The 15,764-nt window shown below is 46.8% G+C and overlaps 1 protein-coding gene across 1 annotated transcript in view; it reads right to left on the bottom strand.

The window, feature by feature from the left end:
• The window catches only part of FADS6 (fatty acid desaturase 6), a 48,002-nt gene that overhangs the window by 11,511 nt on the left and 20,727 nt on the right, over nucleotides 1-15,764 (bottom strand). The window contains exon 2 of the mRNA XM_034790449.1: nucleotides 549-1,105. Within this exon, the coding sequence (XP_034646340.1) occupies nucleotides 549-1,101 (553 nt within the window). The 5' untranslated portion in view covers nucleotides 1,102-1,105. The remainder of the gene's footprint in view (nucleotides 1-548; nucleotides 1,106-15,764) is intronic.

Below are 15,764 nucleotides of genomic sequence, written 5' to 3'. Positions count from 1 at the left end.
GCCTCGGCATCCCACTTACCTGAAGCTCACCTGTACACTTCATCCGGATCCACAGGAACAATTACAAGCTGCATCACCTCCTTAAGCCTGAGCAGGTTTAAAGCACAGGTACTGAAATGATGCTGAACACAGTTCAGCTCTACTATATTCAGGTTCTTATGCTGCTCCCATCACCACAGTATCTGAGGCCCCTTTTGCCTGGCGCTACACTTGCAGCTAAACTGCATTCGGCACTGGCTCAGCTGTGCCCACTGCTGACCCCAATTGTCACCAACAGCTAATTGTGTTCATACAATGCAGATCTCGGACACCATCCCCCGCGGCAGCTCCCACGGGGCAGTATGGGAAGTAGGCCTTTGGAACACAGGGGCAGTACTTGGAGGTGCCTTTCGCCCCATCAGCGGCAACATCTAAGTGGTTAATAACCAGCTGAGCTTTCATGCCTACTAACACAAAGAGAATACGGTTCCCTGTTAATGTGTAATGAGAAACCAATAAGGAGACACAGGGGCCCTTCCCTTAGTTGACACAAACCTTCCCACTTTTACCTGCAGGAAGGATGAGGAAGTTCAGGGCAATGATGGAGTCATCTATGCCATGTCTCTCCCACCAGCTGCTTCTCTTCACCACCTGCTGCACCAGCTCAGAGAGCTCCCCCATCAGGGCTTCCTCACGTCTCCCCTCCTCGGGCGGCTCCGCTTCCTCCTTGGCACCTCTCTGAAAGACCCTCGGCATCTCTTCTCCTCCGAAGGTATTTCCATCTCCATCCAGGACGGGATGACTTAAGGTGGGCCCTGGATCCTGTCCTTTCGGAGTCACCTCCTGTTCTGGGGGACCCGCTCTGCTGGTGCCAGTCTGCAGCTGTTGTGTTGGAGCTGCAATCTCTTGACCTGGTGTGTCCCCTTGCCCCAATTTCTCACCTTTCTCCTGGGCATTTCTTCCTTCTCCTGGGGGTTCTGGCTGTTCCACTCCATGATTTAGGGGAGAACCTTTTTGCAGTGGCTCTATCCTGGCTGCCCCTGCCTCACTTGGCTGCTCTCCCTTCTGTCTCTCTTGGTACAGGTCCTGATTCTCCATCAGCATCTCCTGCCATGGCTCCATCCCCCTGTAGAGCACAGGACACTGCAGAGTGATCCAACGTCCCAGTACCACTGCAGGATCAGATAACAAATGAGCCTGTCCCGGGAAGGGCAGAGGCAGCAGAGAAATGCAGCTGGCCTTGGCAGAAGTGCCACAGTGTGCAATCTGAAATGCTTGCAGACTGCAAGCTCAAATTGCTTAGCGCTAGTAATGCGAAGCTGGCTTTAGTCCCATCCCTAGACTCTGCCCCTTTCTCACCCTCATCTGCTTCCTCCACGCCCTTTCTGACTCTCTCTCCCTCATGGTGCTGCTGTGTCTCTTGCCCTTGGCTCTCTCTGTCATGAAGAATAGCTTGTGCAGGCAGGCAGGAGTTCTGCTGCTCTCACCAGAGCCAAAGGACGTGAGAAGGGCAGCGATATAAAAAAAAAACGTTACTGCTCCTATAGAAGAGCACAGAGCTGTGCTGGAGGCAAGAAGAGGGAGAACAAAGAGAGCAGAGAGAGCACAGAACAGCTGGGGGAAACCTTGTATGCATGCCAAGCATCCTTGTTAGGAGGGATAGTTCCTATCCTACTGGCTCTTCCTAAAGCTCCTTTAGCCCCAGGGATTTTAAAGGAGTTAAAAGGCATGCTCCTATTTTTCTCTCCAAATGTTCCTACATATAGGTACCAAATACAAGCGGGTTTAGGAGGGAAAACAAGGAGCTGGGAGGGGAAAGAGTTTGCAGCAGCATTAACCTATTTCTAAAAGCAGCCATCAGCGTAGTATCTGGGAGTTTGTAGCACATGGAATGTCCCTGGGAAGGGGGGGGCAGGGAGGGAGAAAAGGGGTAGGAAAAAGAGACTGTAATAAGAGCTGGAGATAGAAAGACAGGCAGTGGAAATGGTAAAGGTGGAGAAATCCACTGGTGGAAACTACTGAGAGAAACACCAGCAGTGTATCTAGGCCAGAGGATATTGTTTCATTTACTCCCAAGAGAAGAGGAGCCAGAGGAAGCACAGAGGGTATTGGGTGGATCTGTTGTCTCAGGTTCAACAGCCTTTAATGAGCGGATTAAGAGAAGTCAGGGGTGAGGGATAGAATCAGAGTTACAAAGAGACACAACCAGATGGGTGCAAAGGGGTTACAGTACCAGAAATCAGGTGCCAGGTGACACATGCATGTTCTCTTGCTCTCTGTTTCTAGTTTGCTCTCTCCTCTTCTGCAAGTTGAGAGACTGAGGCTGTGGGGTTTTGCCTGGCTACAAACTATAGCAGAGGTTTCCTGTAAAAGACTTGTTCTTTGGGGACACTATTCTCCCTTCTTGCTGGGGACTTCACCCAGTCCATTTGGGACCCATAAGGAACATCTCCTCTGGGGTCCATAACAGCAGCACATGCACATGCTGAACCATTAAGCCAGACTCCCAGACCAAGAGGAGAGAGATCACGGGAACCCCCTAGGAGGGTGAAGAGACCTTGGATTTCATAGCGGGTTGAAACAACCAGTTGGCTGGGCACAGAATGTCCCCAGTAAACACATGCCTAAGGTTCTATCTTACAGCTCTTCTCCGGAGCCAATGCACTGGCACAACATCATGACTGTGAGTAGGTGCCACCCACTAAAGGATTAATCAGAATTTGTTACATAGGAGTCTCCTGCCCCCAGGCCACTGCTCAGCCAACACGCATTGCTTGGATGTAGTTAGTAATGCTTACATAAGTAATACCCTTGTGGGGGTGGATTTCTGGGAGAACCAGTCTCCGCTTGGAGAATGCTCTAGGTTCCTCGCCTGCTCCTGCCATTGAACTGAGTTTCTAAATAATCATTTATTTATCTCTCTAACGTCATGGCCACGTTGGGGATTTGGCCCAATGGCAGTCACCAGCGGCTGGCTACTGATGTCGCTCCTCCAGCACACATCTTTGGTGTAGAAAAGGGAGGTTGCTATGAGCCATGATTTGCACCTGTGCAGTTTACCACGTTTCACGCAGGGGTAACTTCACTGATGCAAACTGTGACTTACATTGGCTTTGGCTGCTTACACTAGGGGTTTGCACTAGTGCAGCCACACTGACGGCTAAAACCCCTAGTGTAGACAAAGCCCGATTCACCTCCAGACTTTATTATTGCTTCAACCACAACAGTCTGGCACAGCAGTATCCCTAGCTATGGCTCTGATTTCTCCATACGACATTTTTAGTATTATTATTTGTATAACCATAGTGACTAGGGACCTCAGTCATGGACCAGCCCATAAGACCCCCTGGGCACTCTACAAACACATACAAGAACCCTGCTTGGCTGCCTGCTAGCTAAGGGGCAGACTGTAGAAGGAGACAGATCAAGAAACACATTCCACTTTTTGTCTCATGGAGACTTTATATTTGTTCCTTCTTAGTGTGTTGTCTCCTTCAATCTAAAATAAAAGTCACTTAGCCAAAGGAAACCTGGTTCATAAGTATCTGTATGTGTAAAAATATAGAGTTTAGTTCACTTTGATTCACAGGGTCACAGTAGTAGTTATTCACTATTAGATTAAATTTACCCCTGTGCAGAGGGCTAGCACGGGGCCTATGCACCATCTGCATTCCACTTCAGCCTTCAAAACAGAGCTTATCTGGGATGAGAGTAGAGCAGAGGCCTCACTGGGATGAACCTCCCTTATTATTTGGACAACTATTGGGTTATGTGAATCCTGAGTGTCACTCATTTTAACACAAATGACTATTCATTCAAAACTGTATTCTGAATGTTCATATTTGTCCCTCATTATCCACCCGCTTTGCAAGTTTTAGTCATAAAACAAGGGCGGAGAAACAATACCATGTGACTTCCTGTGGGTGACCAATCGCACCACACAATCGGAAAATAGCAAACAGCAAAAGTGAACAGTTTGTGCACAATCAATAGGCTGCAATGGTTTGTGAAAACTCTGGTGAATGCTTACATCTAGCAAATACATTCACGACTCAGTTCCTAACAAGCAGCAAATGCCTCTAACACTGTATGCACAGTACCCCACAACTTGATCACGACTGAAGTCTTTGAGTATCACAGTAAAAGAAGTGCTTTATTAATAATCATAATCACCAAAAATGGAGCTAAATTCATAACAAACAGTTCATCCAGTTCTCCCTAAACTACAGGTTTCATCATCTGTGCATGGAAAGAACAGTGGCAAAAAGGACAGTGTTTAGTATTTTAAAGAAGAAAGGAAGAAAAAGAAAAGAAAAAAGTAAAAAAACAGGCCTGTCTCAGCAGAGTCTGACTTGTGCTCTGACAAAGTTCCTCCAGCTGTAGCCCCCATAAAGAGCATCTAGCTTTGCTAAGCAAATGATTTAGAGCCAAGAGGAAAAAAGTACTAGGTTTATGTCAGAAGTTGGCTCAAACTCATTTCCTCTCCCAAAGGACCTCATGGCAACACAATATTAGGTGACACTGAATGTAACAAGCTCATTAAAGGATTAGATTTTTATTCCCATAGCAAACGTGTCTTGGCTGAAAGATCATTTCCTAAGCCACAGATGACTCTGAAACAGCATCTGAACTTGCAGCAAGTTTAAAATACTCTAACTCTACAGTGTGTGAATCTGGAGATACATGTGAACAGCTGAGAGATCACTTTGAACATGGACTCATTAGCAACATCCTGTGAAACAAATTATTAAATGCTGCATGTGGAGGGGACATATCTTATGCAAGGACATTGGGTGAAATTCACCCGAGTACAGAAAAGCTGCACACAGCCTTCTAAACTCCTTATGTGACCATTAAGACTTAAGTGGTGCGTTGGTCTTGTCTAGATTCTCTACATTTGGTCAAATTCCACCCATGATGATGATTTTGGAAAGTACTGCGCTCAGCATGGAAAGGAACAAATGTCCACAGCCATCCAGGCCAATGGGGACACATTGGCTTACATTTGCAGATTCCATCTACAAAGTCATCCCATACACAGCCCCAGACAAGTCACCCATTGAAAACAGTATATAAAGCTGATCACATTTCCCCACCGCCACCATCATCAAAGAGTCAGAGATTTAAGAAATTCCAATGCTGGTCCACTTTCACAGAGAGGACATATTGAGAGAACACGTGAGAAAATGACAGTGGGGAAGCTAGCAGTGTCTTCATCAACACTAGGTTCTCAAACGCAGCACCAGACAAAGGAATATAATAACCAATAGGCCCTTGAGGCATTAGTTTGCGGTGCAGTGATTTTGGGGGTATTTTTTGGATACGGCCAGTGGGCGAACAGCAGTGGTGAGGGGAGTAACTGTGACAGTAAATTTAACTGTTGGTCTCAGGTGGAAAGGTCCTGCTCATCCGAACAGCCATTGGACTGAGGTGCTAAATTCTGACAGCTCAAAGGTTAACTGGGTCAGATGATCCAGTGTCGGAGTTATGTATTAAACATTGCTCCGAGTTCAAATCGAGATGGGCATGTTACAAAAGGGACTGAGACTAAACTGTAGATTTAGACTGAGGAAACCATTCTAAAGCTTTGGAAAGTTAGACCAGGGCCTGGCACGCTGTGGGATGCTGTGAATCAACAACTCGAAAAGCTCAAACATTAACTGTTAATCCCCCTTCATGCTAATGAGTGGATCACACCTATTCAATGTGTTTCCAAAGCAGAGGGCTGACGGTAAACGTGCAGCGGTTGTCAAATGGCAGTAGATCACTACCGATGCGTAGATCTTTGCCCTATTCCTGTAGCTCAGGTCTTGTTTTTAGATGTTAGCAGGAGATAAGATGGGTGAGGTAATATCTTTTATTGGACCAATTTCCAATAGCTTTTATTGGATGGACTTCTGTTGGTGAGAGAGACATGCTTTTGAGCTTGAGAAAGAGCTCTGTGTAAGTGCAAAAGCGTGTCTCTCTCACCAACAGAAGTCGGTCCAATAAAAGCTATTACCTCAACCGCCTTGTCTCTCGAATATCCTGGGACCAACACGGCTACAACACTGCATATAGCCTGTAGGAAAGAAATTCGCCAAGATTAATAAGATTAGACTCATGTTTACCAGCAGGTGGCACTGGATAGTGAAACTAAGCTGGTACTTTGTCATTAACACAGTAAAAGGGTTATTCCAATATAACAGGTTACTCTATTGTATATCTAGGTGCACCAGTTTTTTTTCAGGAAGGAAGATGATATCTGTCTGTACCTGTGCAAGTTTCTTCATGAGGTTGATAGATTTCCATTCCATACGGCTAAATGCAGTGCCTTGCATGGTGTCAAGTATCAGAGGGGTAGCCGTGTTAGTCTGGATCTGTAAAAAGCAACAGAGAGTCCGGTGGCACCTTTAAGACTAACAGATGTATTGGAGCATAAGCTTTCGTGGGTGAATGCCCACTTCGTCGGATGCATGCAGTACTTTCAGTTGCTTTTTACAGATCCAGACTAACACGGCTACTCCTCTGATACTTGACAGGTTTTTTTCAGCATTTCATAGACCAGATATTGCAAGGGCTAACAAGTGCCATGTATAATCTGTACAATGTCCTAGTTACTTGCTAACTGACCATTTATTATTTACATTACAGGTGTGCTGAGAGGCCCCAATCAATATATGGGTCCCATTGGGCTAGATGCTAGGGAAGTTAGATGCTCAAATATCTTTGAGGATCTAGGCCTAAGTGGCTGCTCAAAGTCAAACGGGAAATCTGTGGTAGAAATAGAGGAATAACCCTGATTTCCTGGGTCACAGTCCAGTGCCTTTAACCATTCCTTGGACCATGATTGAGCTTCTGGTCACTCCTCCAATAGAAATACATAAATTATAAATAAATTCAGAGATTTATGTTTCAGATGTTTTAAAACTCTTGGATGTAAGTTCTCCAGACCTACTGATTTTAAAAATTTAGTAGCTGCTGTTTAATATCCTCCTGACATACTAGTGGAATAGAAAGAGTGTTATAATAGGATTGCATCATCTGTTTTCCCCCAAATACAGAACAAAAATATTTATTGAACACTCCTGCCATATTATTGATAATTATACCATTTCCACCTAGTAATGGACCAATAACATTATTAGGATTTTTTTTGTTCCTAATATACTTTAAAACCTCCTCCTTATTGTCCTTAACTCTGCTGGCCATAGATTTCTCCTTCTGTCCCTTTGCTTCCCTTATCAATTTTCTACTATTCCTAGCTTCTGATTTATACTCATTATCATCAACTTTCCCTTTCTTCCATTTGTTATATATATATATTTAGTTTTCATAGCTGCCTTCACTTCCCCTCTAAACCAGGACTTTTTTTTTTTTTACACCAATGCAGCCTTCTTCCTCAATTGTGGGATTGTGGCTTTTGGGGCATCTAATAAAGTGTTTTTGAATCACTCCCAATTATCATTCACATTTGTATAATTAAATTCTTCCTCTCAGCTGATCTGGCTCATAATTGTTTTCAGCTTTGAGAAACTGGCCCTTTTAAATCATCAAATATATGGATCACAGGTCTGGATTCTATTTTGTTTGCACATCATAAATGTGATCAAGTCCTGATTACTTGTACCTAAGCTACCATTAATTGTTAGGTCTGTGATCAGTTCCTCTTTATCTGTCAAGTGTAATACTGAAAGTCTAATAAAGAATTCCCCTGGGTTAGATGCCACACAGAGTTAGGTAGTTGTCATCTATAATATTTAGAAATTCCAAGGATGTCTCAGTACTGGCAGCATGAGACCTCCAGCATACCTCATTCAAATTGAAGTCTCCCATGATCACACAGCTTCCTTCCCCCTCCCCTCCGCACATTTCTTCTCTTTATGTCTGTTGGTTCCTTGATTAATTTTGTTCTCAACATCTCCATTTTGTGTTGAGTGCTCAGATCTTCCCTTTCTTTGCCCTCCCCTTTTGTTATTAGTTTAACAACCTCCTGACTATTCTAGCCAGCCTGTCCCCATGAAGACTAGCCTCTCTTCTACTGAGGTGGAAGCCATTCAAACTGTACAGCTCCCTCCATAGGTGCTGACGTCTCCTCTGCCAGGTGGGTGCTCGAACCCCCCTGGCCCTGCCCCTGGCCACGCCCCTGTCCCGCCTCTGCACCACCCTCACTCCACCCCCATTCCACCGCTTCCCCAAAGTCCCTGCCCCCTTCCCGCCCCCATTCCACCCCCCTTCCCCCAAGTCCCCGCCTCTTGTCCGCCTCCTTCCCTGAGTGCACCGCATCCCAGCTCCTCCCCCTCCCTCCTGGAAAATTCTAAGTGCCGCCAGACAGCTATTAGGCAGGGGGAGGGGGGCAGTAATCACTGGGAGGAGCGGGGACACGGCGCGCTGGGGAGGGGGGGAGGTGAGGCAGAGGTGAGGGGAGCTTGGCTGCTGGTGGGTGCTGAGCACCCGCTAATTTTTCCCCTTGGGTGCTCTAGCCCCAGAGCACCCACGGAGTCGGCGCCTATGGCCCCCTCCACTCATAGAATGTGGACCAATGTTCCACCAAACCCTTCACCCCATACCACTTACCTAGCTAGCAGTTCACTTCCAGAATCTTCTGCCATCTGTTTTCCATAAAATAAAGACGTAAATAATGATAATAGCATCACCAGTGAAAGTCCATTGACTTCAGTGAAGTTGCACCAATGTAACTGGGAACAGAATTTGGCTCCAAATCTTCAGAAACAAAAATATTGTGTTGCCTTGATTCTAATCAGCCAAGAAGAGCTGATCTGATGTTGTAATGCTTGTAACTCACCCTCCTTGCAGGTGCCTGTGTGGGTGAAGTGCAATGGGATCCGGACGGGCAATTCCAGTTCTCCTGTCTGCTTGTATTAATGAATTCTGCTTCATCATAACTCAGCATTTGTCTTTCTAATTCACTCCCCCAGACTCTGACTGTTGTTTTAAGCCCAACAGTCATGTTGGGATGGGACCCACATTGATTTACCAACTCTTGAAGCTGTTTTATGGCTTTTAATGGCCCCATTCTGCACCCACTGAAGTTGGTGTGATTTTTGCCACTGCCCAAAGTACATTCTCAACACATGTACAGTATATGCAGGCCTTGAATGCTGATTATTTCAATGTGAATGATTAAGATGTACAAAAAAACAAAGAGCAAAGATAGTCTTGTGGTTAAGGCACTTGATTGGGACTCAGGTGCTCTGTCATAAACTTCCTGTGTGACCTGTGCAAGTCATGTGATTTCCCTGTGCCTCAGTTCCCCATCTGTGACAGCGAGATAATGATATTTCCTTTGTCTGTCTTTTGCTGTGTTGTAGCGGTGCTGGGCCCAGGATATGAGAAAGACAAGAGAGGTGAGTAATATCTTTTACTGGACCAACTTCTGTTGGTGTGAAGTACAAGCTTTCAGACTACACAGAGCTCTTCCTTGGGTGTGGGGAAGGAAATCACAGTGTCTGAGCCAACTCGTATTTAGTTCTGATTTCCTCCCCCAGGCCCAAGGAAGAGCTCTGTGTAGTCTGAAACCTTGTACTTTACACCAACAGAACTAGGTCCAACAAAAGATATTACCTCCCCTACCTCACCTGTCTGTCTTGTCTTTTTAAATAAGCTCTCCAGGGCAGTGACTGTCTCATTATTGCATCTATACAGCATCTGGCACGAAGGGGCCCCAGTCTCAGTTGAAAACTCTGGACACTACTGTAACATAAATGACAACTTGAGCCTATCCTACTCAAAGACTCTCTATCAGTTTGAAAATAATATTTCCATACATTTCCTTACAATGTTACTTATTACACCTTATATCATTAAAACTAAAAGAAGTATTCTTAAATCTAATTTACTTTTCACTATGTATGTTGTTTGTTTACTTTGGATAAAACTCACTTCTATGCTGAGGGTCAGCACAAGGCCTACGCATCACATGAGTCCTATTTAAGATTAGGGTTTACTCACCTTTTACAAAAGGATAAACTTCACATTACATTCAGCTTGGACAGTAAAACAAGCCCAGGCAGTTTCATTTTGGTTTATAATCAATTTCACTGTAAAGCCCAGTGTGGCAAGATTTTTATTTCTATCATGAAAATGTTTAAACCCAACAGTTCCAATCTGAATCACCTGCGTCACCTATTGCCTTATACAGTCAGCACATAAGAAGCAGCTGAACCGCATGGACCAACTTCTGACCCCCGTTACGTCAGTGCAACCCCACTGACTTCAATAAAGTTGTGTGGACACAACTACAAATAGGATGTGTACCCACATGCAAAACAACAAGCTACAATTTTGAAAAGACAACAGCAAAGGCTCACAAATCCTTAAAATACATGGCAGCTTGCAGGGGTCAAATATAATCCCCAGATGCACAGCACAGTCCTTCCAACAGTAGGCTCCTCCTTCCACAAATCCTGCTGCCTGGCTTTTCCATCCATCCTTAGTAACCAGCTTCCTCTGCTGCTGTTCAGAGAAAGCTGTCCTAAATCCAGCACCACCTCACTCCCTGCTGATTAAACAATCCATCCACATTTCCAATTAACTTGATCAAGGGTAGGGAGGATGGCGAGTGAATTCCACAGTCAATAGACACTACAGGCCAAATCCTTCCCTCCTTGACACCCCTGGAGCCTTACCAGCTCCAAAGGAGATGGGTGTAACTGAGATCAGTATCTGGCCCTACACGTCTTCCCACTGGGGATTCAAAATCTCCCTGCCGTTGCAGCTCCCTCCCTTTTCACTCAGTTCCCATGTCTATTGAGATCTAGTTTGTTTCCAAACCAGGTTGTCACCATTCCGTCCTTAAAGCTCAAACCAAGCTCATGTATAAACACGGGAATCTCTCAGTCCAATACAGCAGTGACATAAGTAGTCACATAAGGGCAGAATATTCCTGCTGCACCACCCCTAACAAAGGGGATAGAAGAGGATGCATAGCAGATAAAGCAACTAACAGCAGAATGTTCAGCAAAGCAGGCTTTGTGGGCCACATCCATCCTTGATGTAACTCCATTGACATCCAAGGAGTTAACCCAACAGCGAATTTGTCCCACAGATTTCAGTGGAGTTGCACCCATTACACCAGGAATGAATGTGACTGGAGAAAGAGCCTTGATTATATTACACCCTTCAGTTAGTTTCTTTCCTGGTGTACATTCCCTATCCCCCCCACCTCTGTGATCTAATGCAGTTTCTCAAGGACTAGTCCATAGACAGGCGCTGGTCCCTGAGATCTCCCTGACACAGTTTAGGAAGGCAGCAAGCCTGTCCCTGGCCTCAAAAAGATTGAGGAAACACTGAAATTCTAATGGACCTCTGCTTTACCACGTCACGTCGTTAAACCCATTTTCTCACCAATTTGCATCACTGTTTACAATGAGTAAGTTACACCAGCTTGCAACAGCCAGCACCATTTATGTCACTGGCGATTATGGCCCTACATTTCTTAAACTGGAAGAGGCTATTTTGATTTATTTTTATAACTAGGTGCTACAGACAGGGACCCGGCACAATCTGAAGAGAGGCCAGGTCCCAAACACACTGCACTGGCTGCAGACCTGTCTCTGTGTGCGTGCGCTGTGTCACTGGGACTAGGCCAACGTACAGCAGCTGAAGATCTGGCCCTATCGGTCCTTTGAAGGGTGCACTCAGCTGGCAATGTGGAAAACGCTCATTCTCTACTAAAGCAGTGCCCTGGTTCTCCCCATCACCCTGCGCCTTGGCCCGTCAGTCACGCCGGCAGACAGCGGGTGTAAAACGCCACCAGATCAGCGCAGAGTTCTGCGCAGCGAGAAACCGTCGCCGAGTCCCCAAGCAGAGGGGCCGGGTGCGGGAGAGGCCCGAGCCTCAGAAGGGGAGGCGGGGGCTGTCACAAAGGAAGGGAGCCAAGGCGAGGGGGGCTGGAGGAGACGGTGGAGGGCAGCAGGAGCCTGGCACCGACTGAGTGGGTTCTGGGGCAGGGAGAGCTGGGCGGGGAGCCTGGCACAGCCTGCGGGGGTTGCTGGGAGGCTGGAGGACCAGAGGGGTGGGAGGCTGCTGGAGGACTGGGGGGCAGGGGGCCTGCTGGGGGCTGCTAGGTGATTGGGGGGGCTAGGGGGGCAGGGGAGGCTGGAGAGCCTGAGGCAGCCTCCCCCCAATACTTCCCCTCTCTCCATATGTCTCCCCTAAACTGTCCCTTCCCAGCCCCCATCCTAGCCTCTCCCCTCCCGCTCCGGCCCAACTTACCAGCACGGCCTCCAGGTTACCATGGCACCAGCAGAGGGCGCACACAGAGAGAGAGAGAGAGAGAGAGACCAATAAGAGGTCATTTGGCCCGAGGCCAGGCATTACACTGCCCCCCAGTGGCCAGATAAAGGAACTGCATCTCTTGTGCCACACCTGGCTGGGCGCCGAATGGTCCCACTGGACTAAAGATATAGGTGGGGGGTGACATAAGAGCTCATACTGTGCTTGATTCAAACCCAGGCTGGCGATAGCAACCCTGCCAAGTCTTTATCCTTAGAGCTTGTCTATCCACAAAGGTTGCACGGCTTTATGTATACTGGTATAATTATACCCCGGCAACCACCCTAATGTGGACACAGTTATACCAGCAGAGCGAAGGGTACGTCTACACTACAAGCACAACAGCTATGTCACTGTGGTGTAGACATTTACAGAAATGATGAAAGGGGGCTTTCTGTCACTGTAGTAAATCCACCTCCTCAAGAAGTGGTAGCTAGGTCAATGGAAAAAATTTTCTCAGCCCTGAGCACAGTAGCTAATTTGACCTACGTTTTAGGTGTAGGTGAGGCCTGAGTCCCATAAGGGAAGAGGAATAAGCTATATCCATATAAGACAGATTTTTACCTCTACAACACCAATATAACTGTGTCCACACGAAGGGTCGTACCTGAATAACTAATTTGGTTAAAAAAATCACTCTCCTAATCAAAATAGTTATACCGATACTTTGTCCTAACCATGCCTTGGAAACTTACACTGCTGTGGCTATAAAATGGATACTTAGCTGCCTAAGACATGCGGCTAGATCTGATTTGGGTTATACTCAGGGTAATTCCAATGAAGTTACTCCAGATTGGCACTGGTGTAACTGAGATAAGAACCTGGTCAAAAGGCATCACTTTTGTAAAAGCAGCCTGCTCCAGGCCAAAGTGGGCTGAATCCTCAGGGGACTGCGAAACTGAGAACCCTGGAGGTAGGTTACTGACTAGACCAAGGGCTGTGATGCAACTGAATCTGGTGTGGAGCTGCCCAGCTAACTGTGGGAGCAGTGCAACGGCTACCCATTACCTCAAGACATTTTCTTGTCTGTTGCTTGGACACAATGCTACCCAGAATGCTCTTGTGCAAGGCAGGGGAACATACCATGGGAACAGGGTGTAGGGACGGATCAAGCTGGAAATAAAGCTCCTGGGTAGATTACATTGGTTGATCCTCTGACGTTTCTTAAGCCTCGCGTTGGGCAATCCTGCCACTTACCAATTGGGAAGTGGCCATGCAAACTCTGTTGCATCACCCTGCTGGCTCCAGTCCCAAAATCAGTTTCCCAGGTGCTAGTGCGGTTGCTCAGCCCTCACCGATTAGAGAGATGATCACCCTGGATTACACCTTTGCCCAGCATTACTGATGCTGTTAAAATGAACTTTACAAACAACTGGGCTTTTTATTTTTTTATTTTTGGCCATACACGTGTTTGGGTCATTAATTTAATGCCGGGTTAATTACCACCACCCCAGAGAGGGAGGGATTAAACCCGGTTGTTTGCCCATTTATGGGACAAGGTAATAACTGCCTGCTGTCCATAGTGATCTGATGAGCGAGGATTGCATAGCCGGAGTGTTCATGAGCCTGCACAATCCACGTGCCAGTCTGGAAGCTGAATGAGGATCTGACTGCTCATCTCTGGCCCGTCATTTGGTATCTGCAGCGAAGAGGATGGTAAATCTCTTCAGCTCCCACACCCCACCTTGCTCTCTGGATCACACTGAGAGTAGAGTATAGCCTTGTGCATTTCCTTGTAGCTGTCAGCCACTCAACTCGCAAGGATAATGACACGATCCAGATGGGCCAGTGCCACTAAGCACCGTGGGAATCCACCTATAGGCAGGGGTTGTTTAAGCAAAGATTTGTGTCTCACCCTCTGTGCTTCCTGATCCTTGCCCTTAGACCTGCTTTAGAATAAAACAATAATGCTCGGAGCTTCTGAAGCAACTTTCACCCCAGGATCTCAAAGAGCTTTACAACTCCTGTAGGGAAGGACAGATAGGGGTTACTTTTGCCACTTGTGAAAGGCAGCCTCATCTGGGGAGGTACATGACAGCTGTTTCACATCTCAACAGCGATGCCATACAACAGTTTAGGACAGGAAGTGGAGAAAAATATTCCTCTCCTATCCAATGAAGCTGCAAGGGGAAATTTGGCTCAGACACTGGGCTTAACAGCCAAGCTCTCATCAAAGGTGCCATGGGATTGCTAATGAGCACAAGCGGTCAAGAGGACTGGTTTTATTGCTTCATCTGCCAGGCAGCACAGGCCTGCCTATAGTTAGGGCTATGTAACAATGCAAAGAGAAGAGTGCCACCTACTGGTAATCATCAGCACTGCCTCCTGACACACCTTCAAGGTGCTCCTTCCAAGTAGTGCCTGGACCCAGCCCGGCTTACTGATGTCTGATTGGAATCACAGCACAAGGAGCGATAGCTGTACAGTTAACACGGCACTGAAGACATTTGGCAATTCTTTGTTGCAAGATCTTCTCTAGGTAGATCAACCGGTTCAGCAAGCTCTTTGGAAAAGTGTTTATAATCCCTGCTGAATGGAATGGCGGAATTCCCCTAACTTGGGAAGCCGTACTCATATCAGGTCTGGTATCTCTATTACCCATGGCGTTTTTAACTGGATTTTTATAAATGTCAGGACAGCAGGTTGATTTTGCGCTTATGTGCTGTCCTTCCTTCCTTCTCTCACCTCATCCCTTCATATCGTCTCCACCTCATTCCTTACCACCCTTGGGGAGACCTCTCTTAACCCTGCTCCACCCTTCATTCCCATCGTCTTCTCCTCCCACATCACCTTCCCCCTGCCCATCACAATCTGATCCTGCTGACTTTGTATTACCCTGTTACACCCGTTCTCCCTCCAGATTCCCTGCTCCATCCCTGAAAGTCTCCCACGGATCCATGACCTCTTTATCTCCTGCTATTCTCCTTCCCCTCACATGACCCTGGTACTCTCCATCTGACTCAGCATCCGTCACTGCCCTTTCCTTTGGTGGCTCTTCATCATAAACTGTCCTGGCCAATGCCACTGGGTCCCTCCTCTCACACACACACACACACACCCCGCCATTATCCCAACCCTTCTCTTCTTCCTCCCCCCTCCTTCATTGGACATCCCACCATGCGGCTCTCCCCCCCCCAAATCGAGCATGCATTATCTACCTCTCCACCTAATTCTTCTTCCTCTGTTTTTCTGCCATCTTTGCTGCCTGATTGATTCACTTTCTTCCTCTCCCCTCAGTCCCCCATCCTCATCTGTGAGACTTCATTTTCCAGATTGACGATCTTCCTGATCCACTGCATCTCCATTTCTTGTGCTAATGTCCTCATCTCTCTCTACAGCCTTGATCAGACTCTTCCACTCAGTCTCAAGCACTCCCACGACACTGTCCAGCCTCTCCCTGAAGAATCTGTTCAGATCTAGGGTTTGAATTCAGCCCATCTTTGCCCACCACAAACTTGGGATCCAGAGCTGAACCACCTCAGGGTTTGAGGGTTATTCATATCCTGGGG

This window comes from Trachemys scripta, chromosome 14 (assembly GCF_013100865.1).
Source record: "Trachemys scripta elegans isolate TJP31775 chromosome 14, CAS_Tse_1.0, whole genome shotgun sequence".
In the NCBI taxonomy this organism is placed as follows: domain Eukaryota; kingdom Metazoa; phylum Chordata; order Testudines; family Emydidae; genus Trachemys; species Trachemys scripta.
The sequence above is the reverse complement of the archived record's forward strand: the minus strand, read 5'-3'. Positions and strand labels throughout refer to the sequence as shown.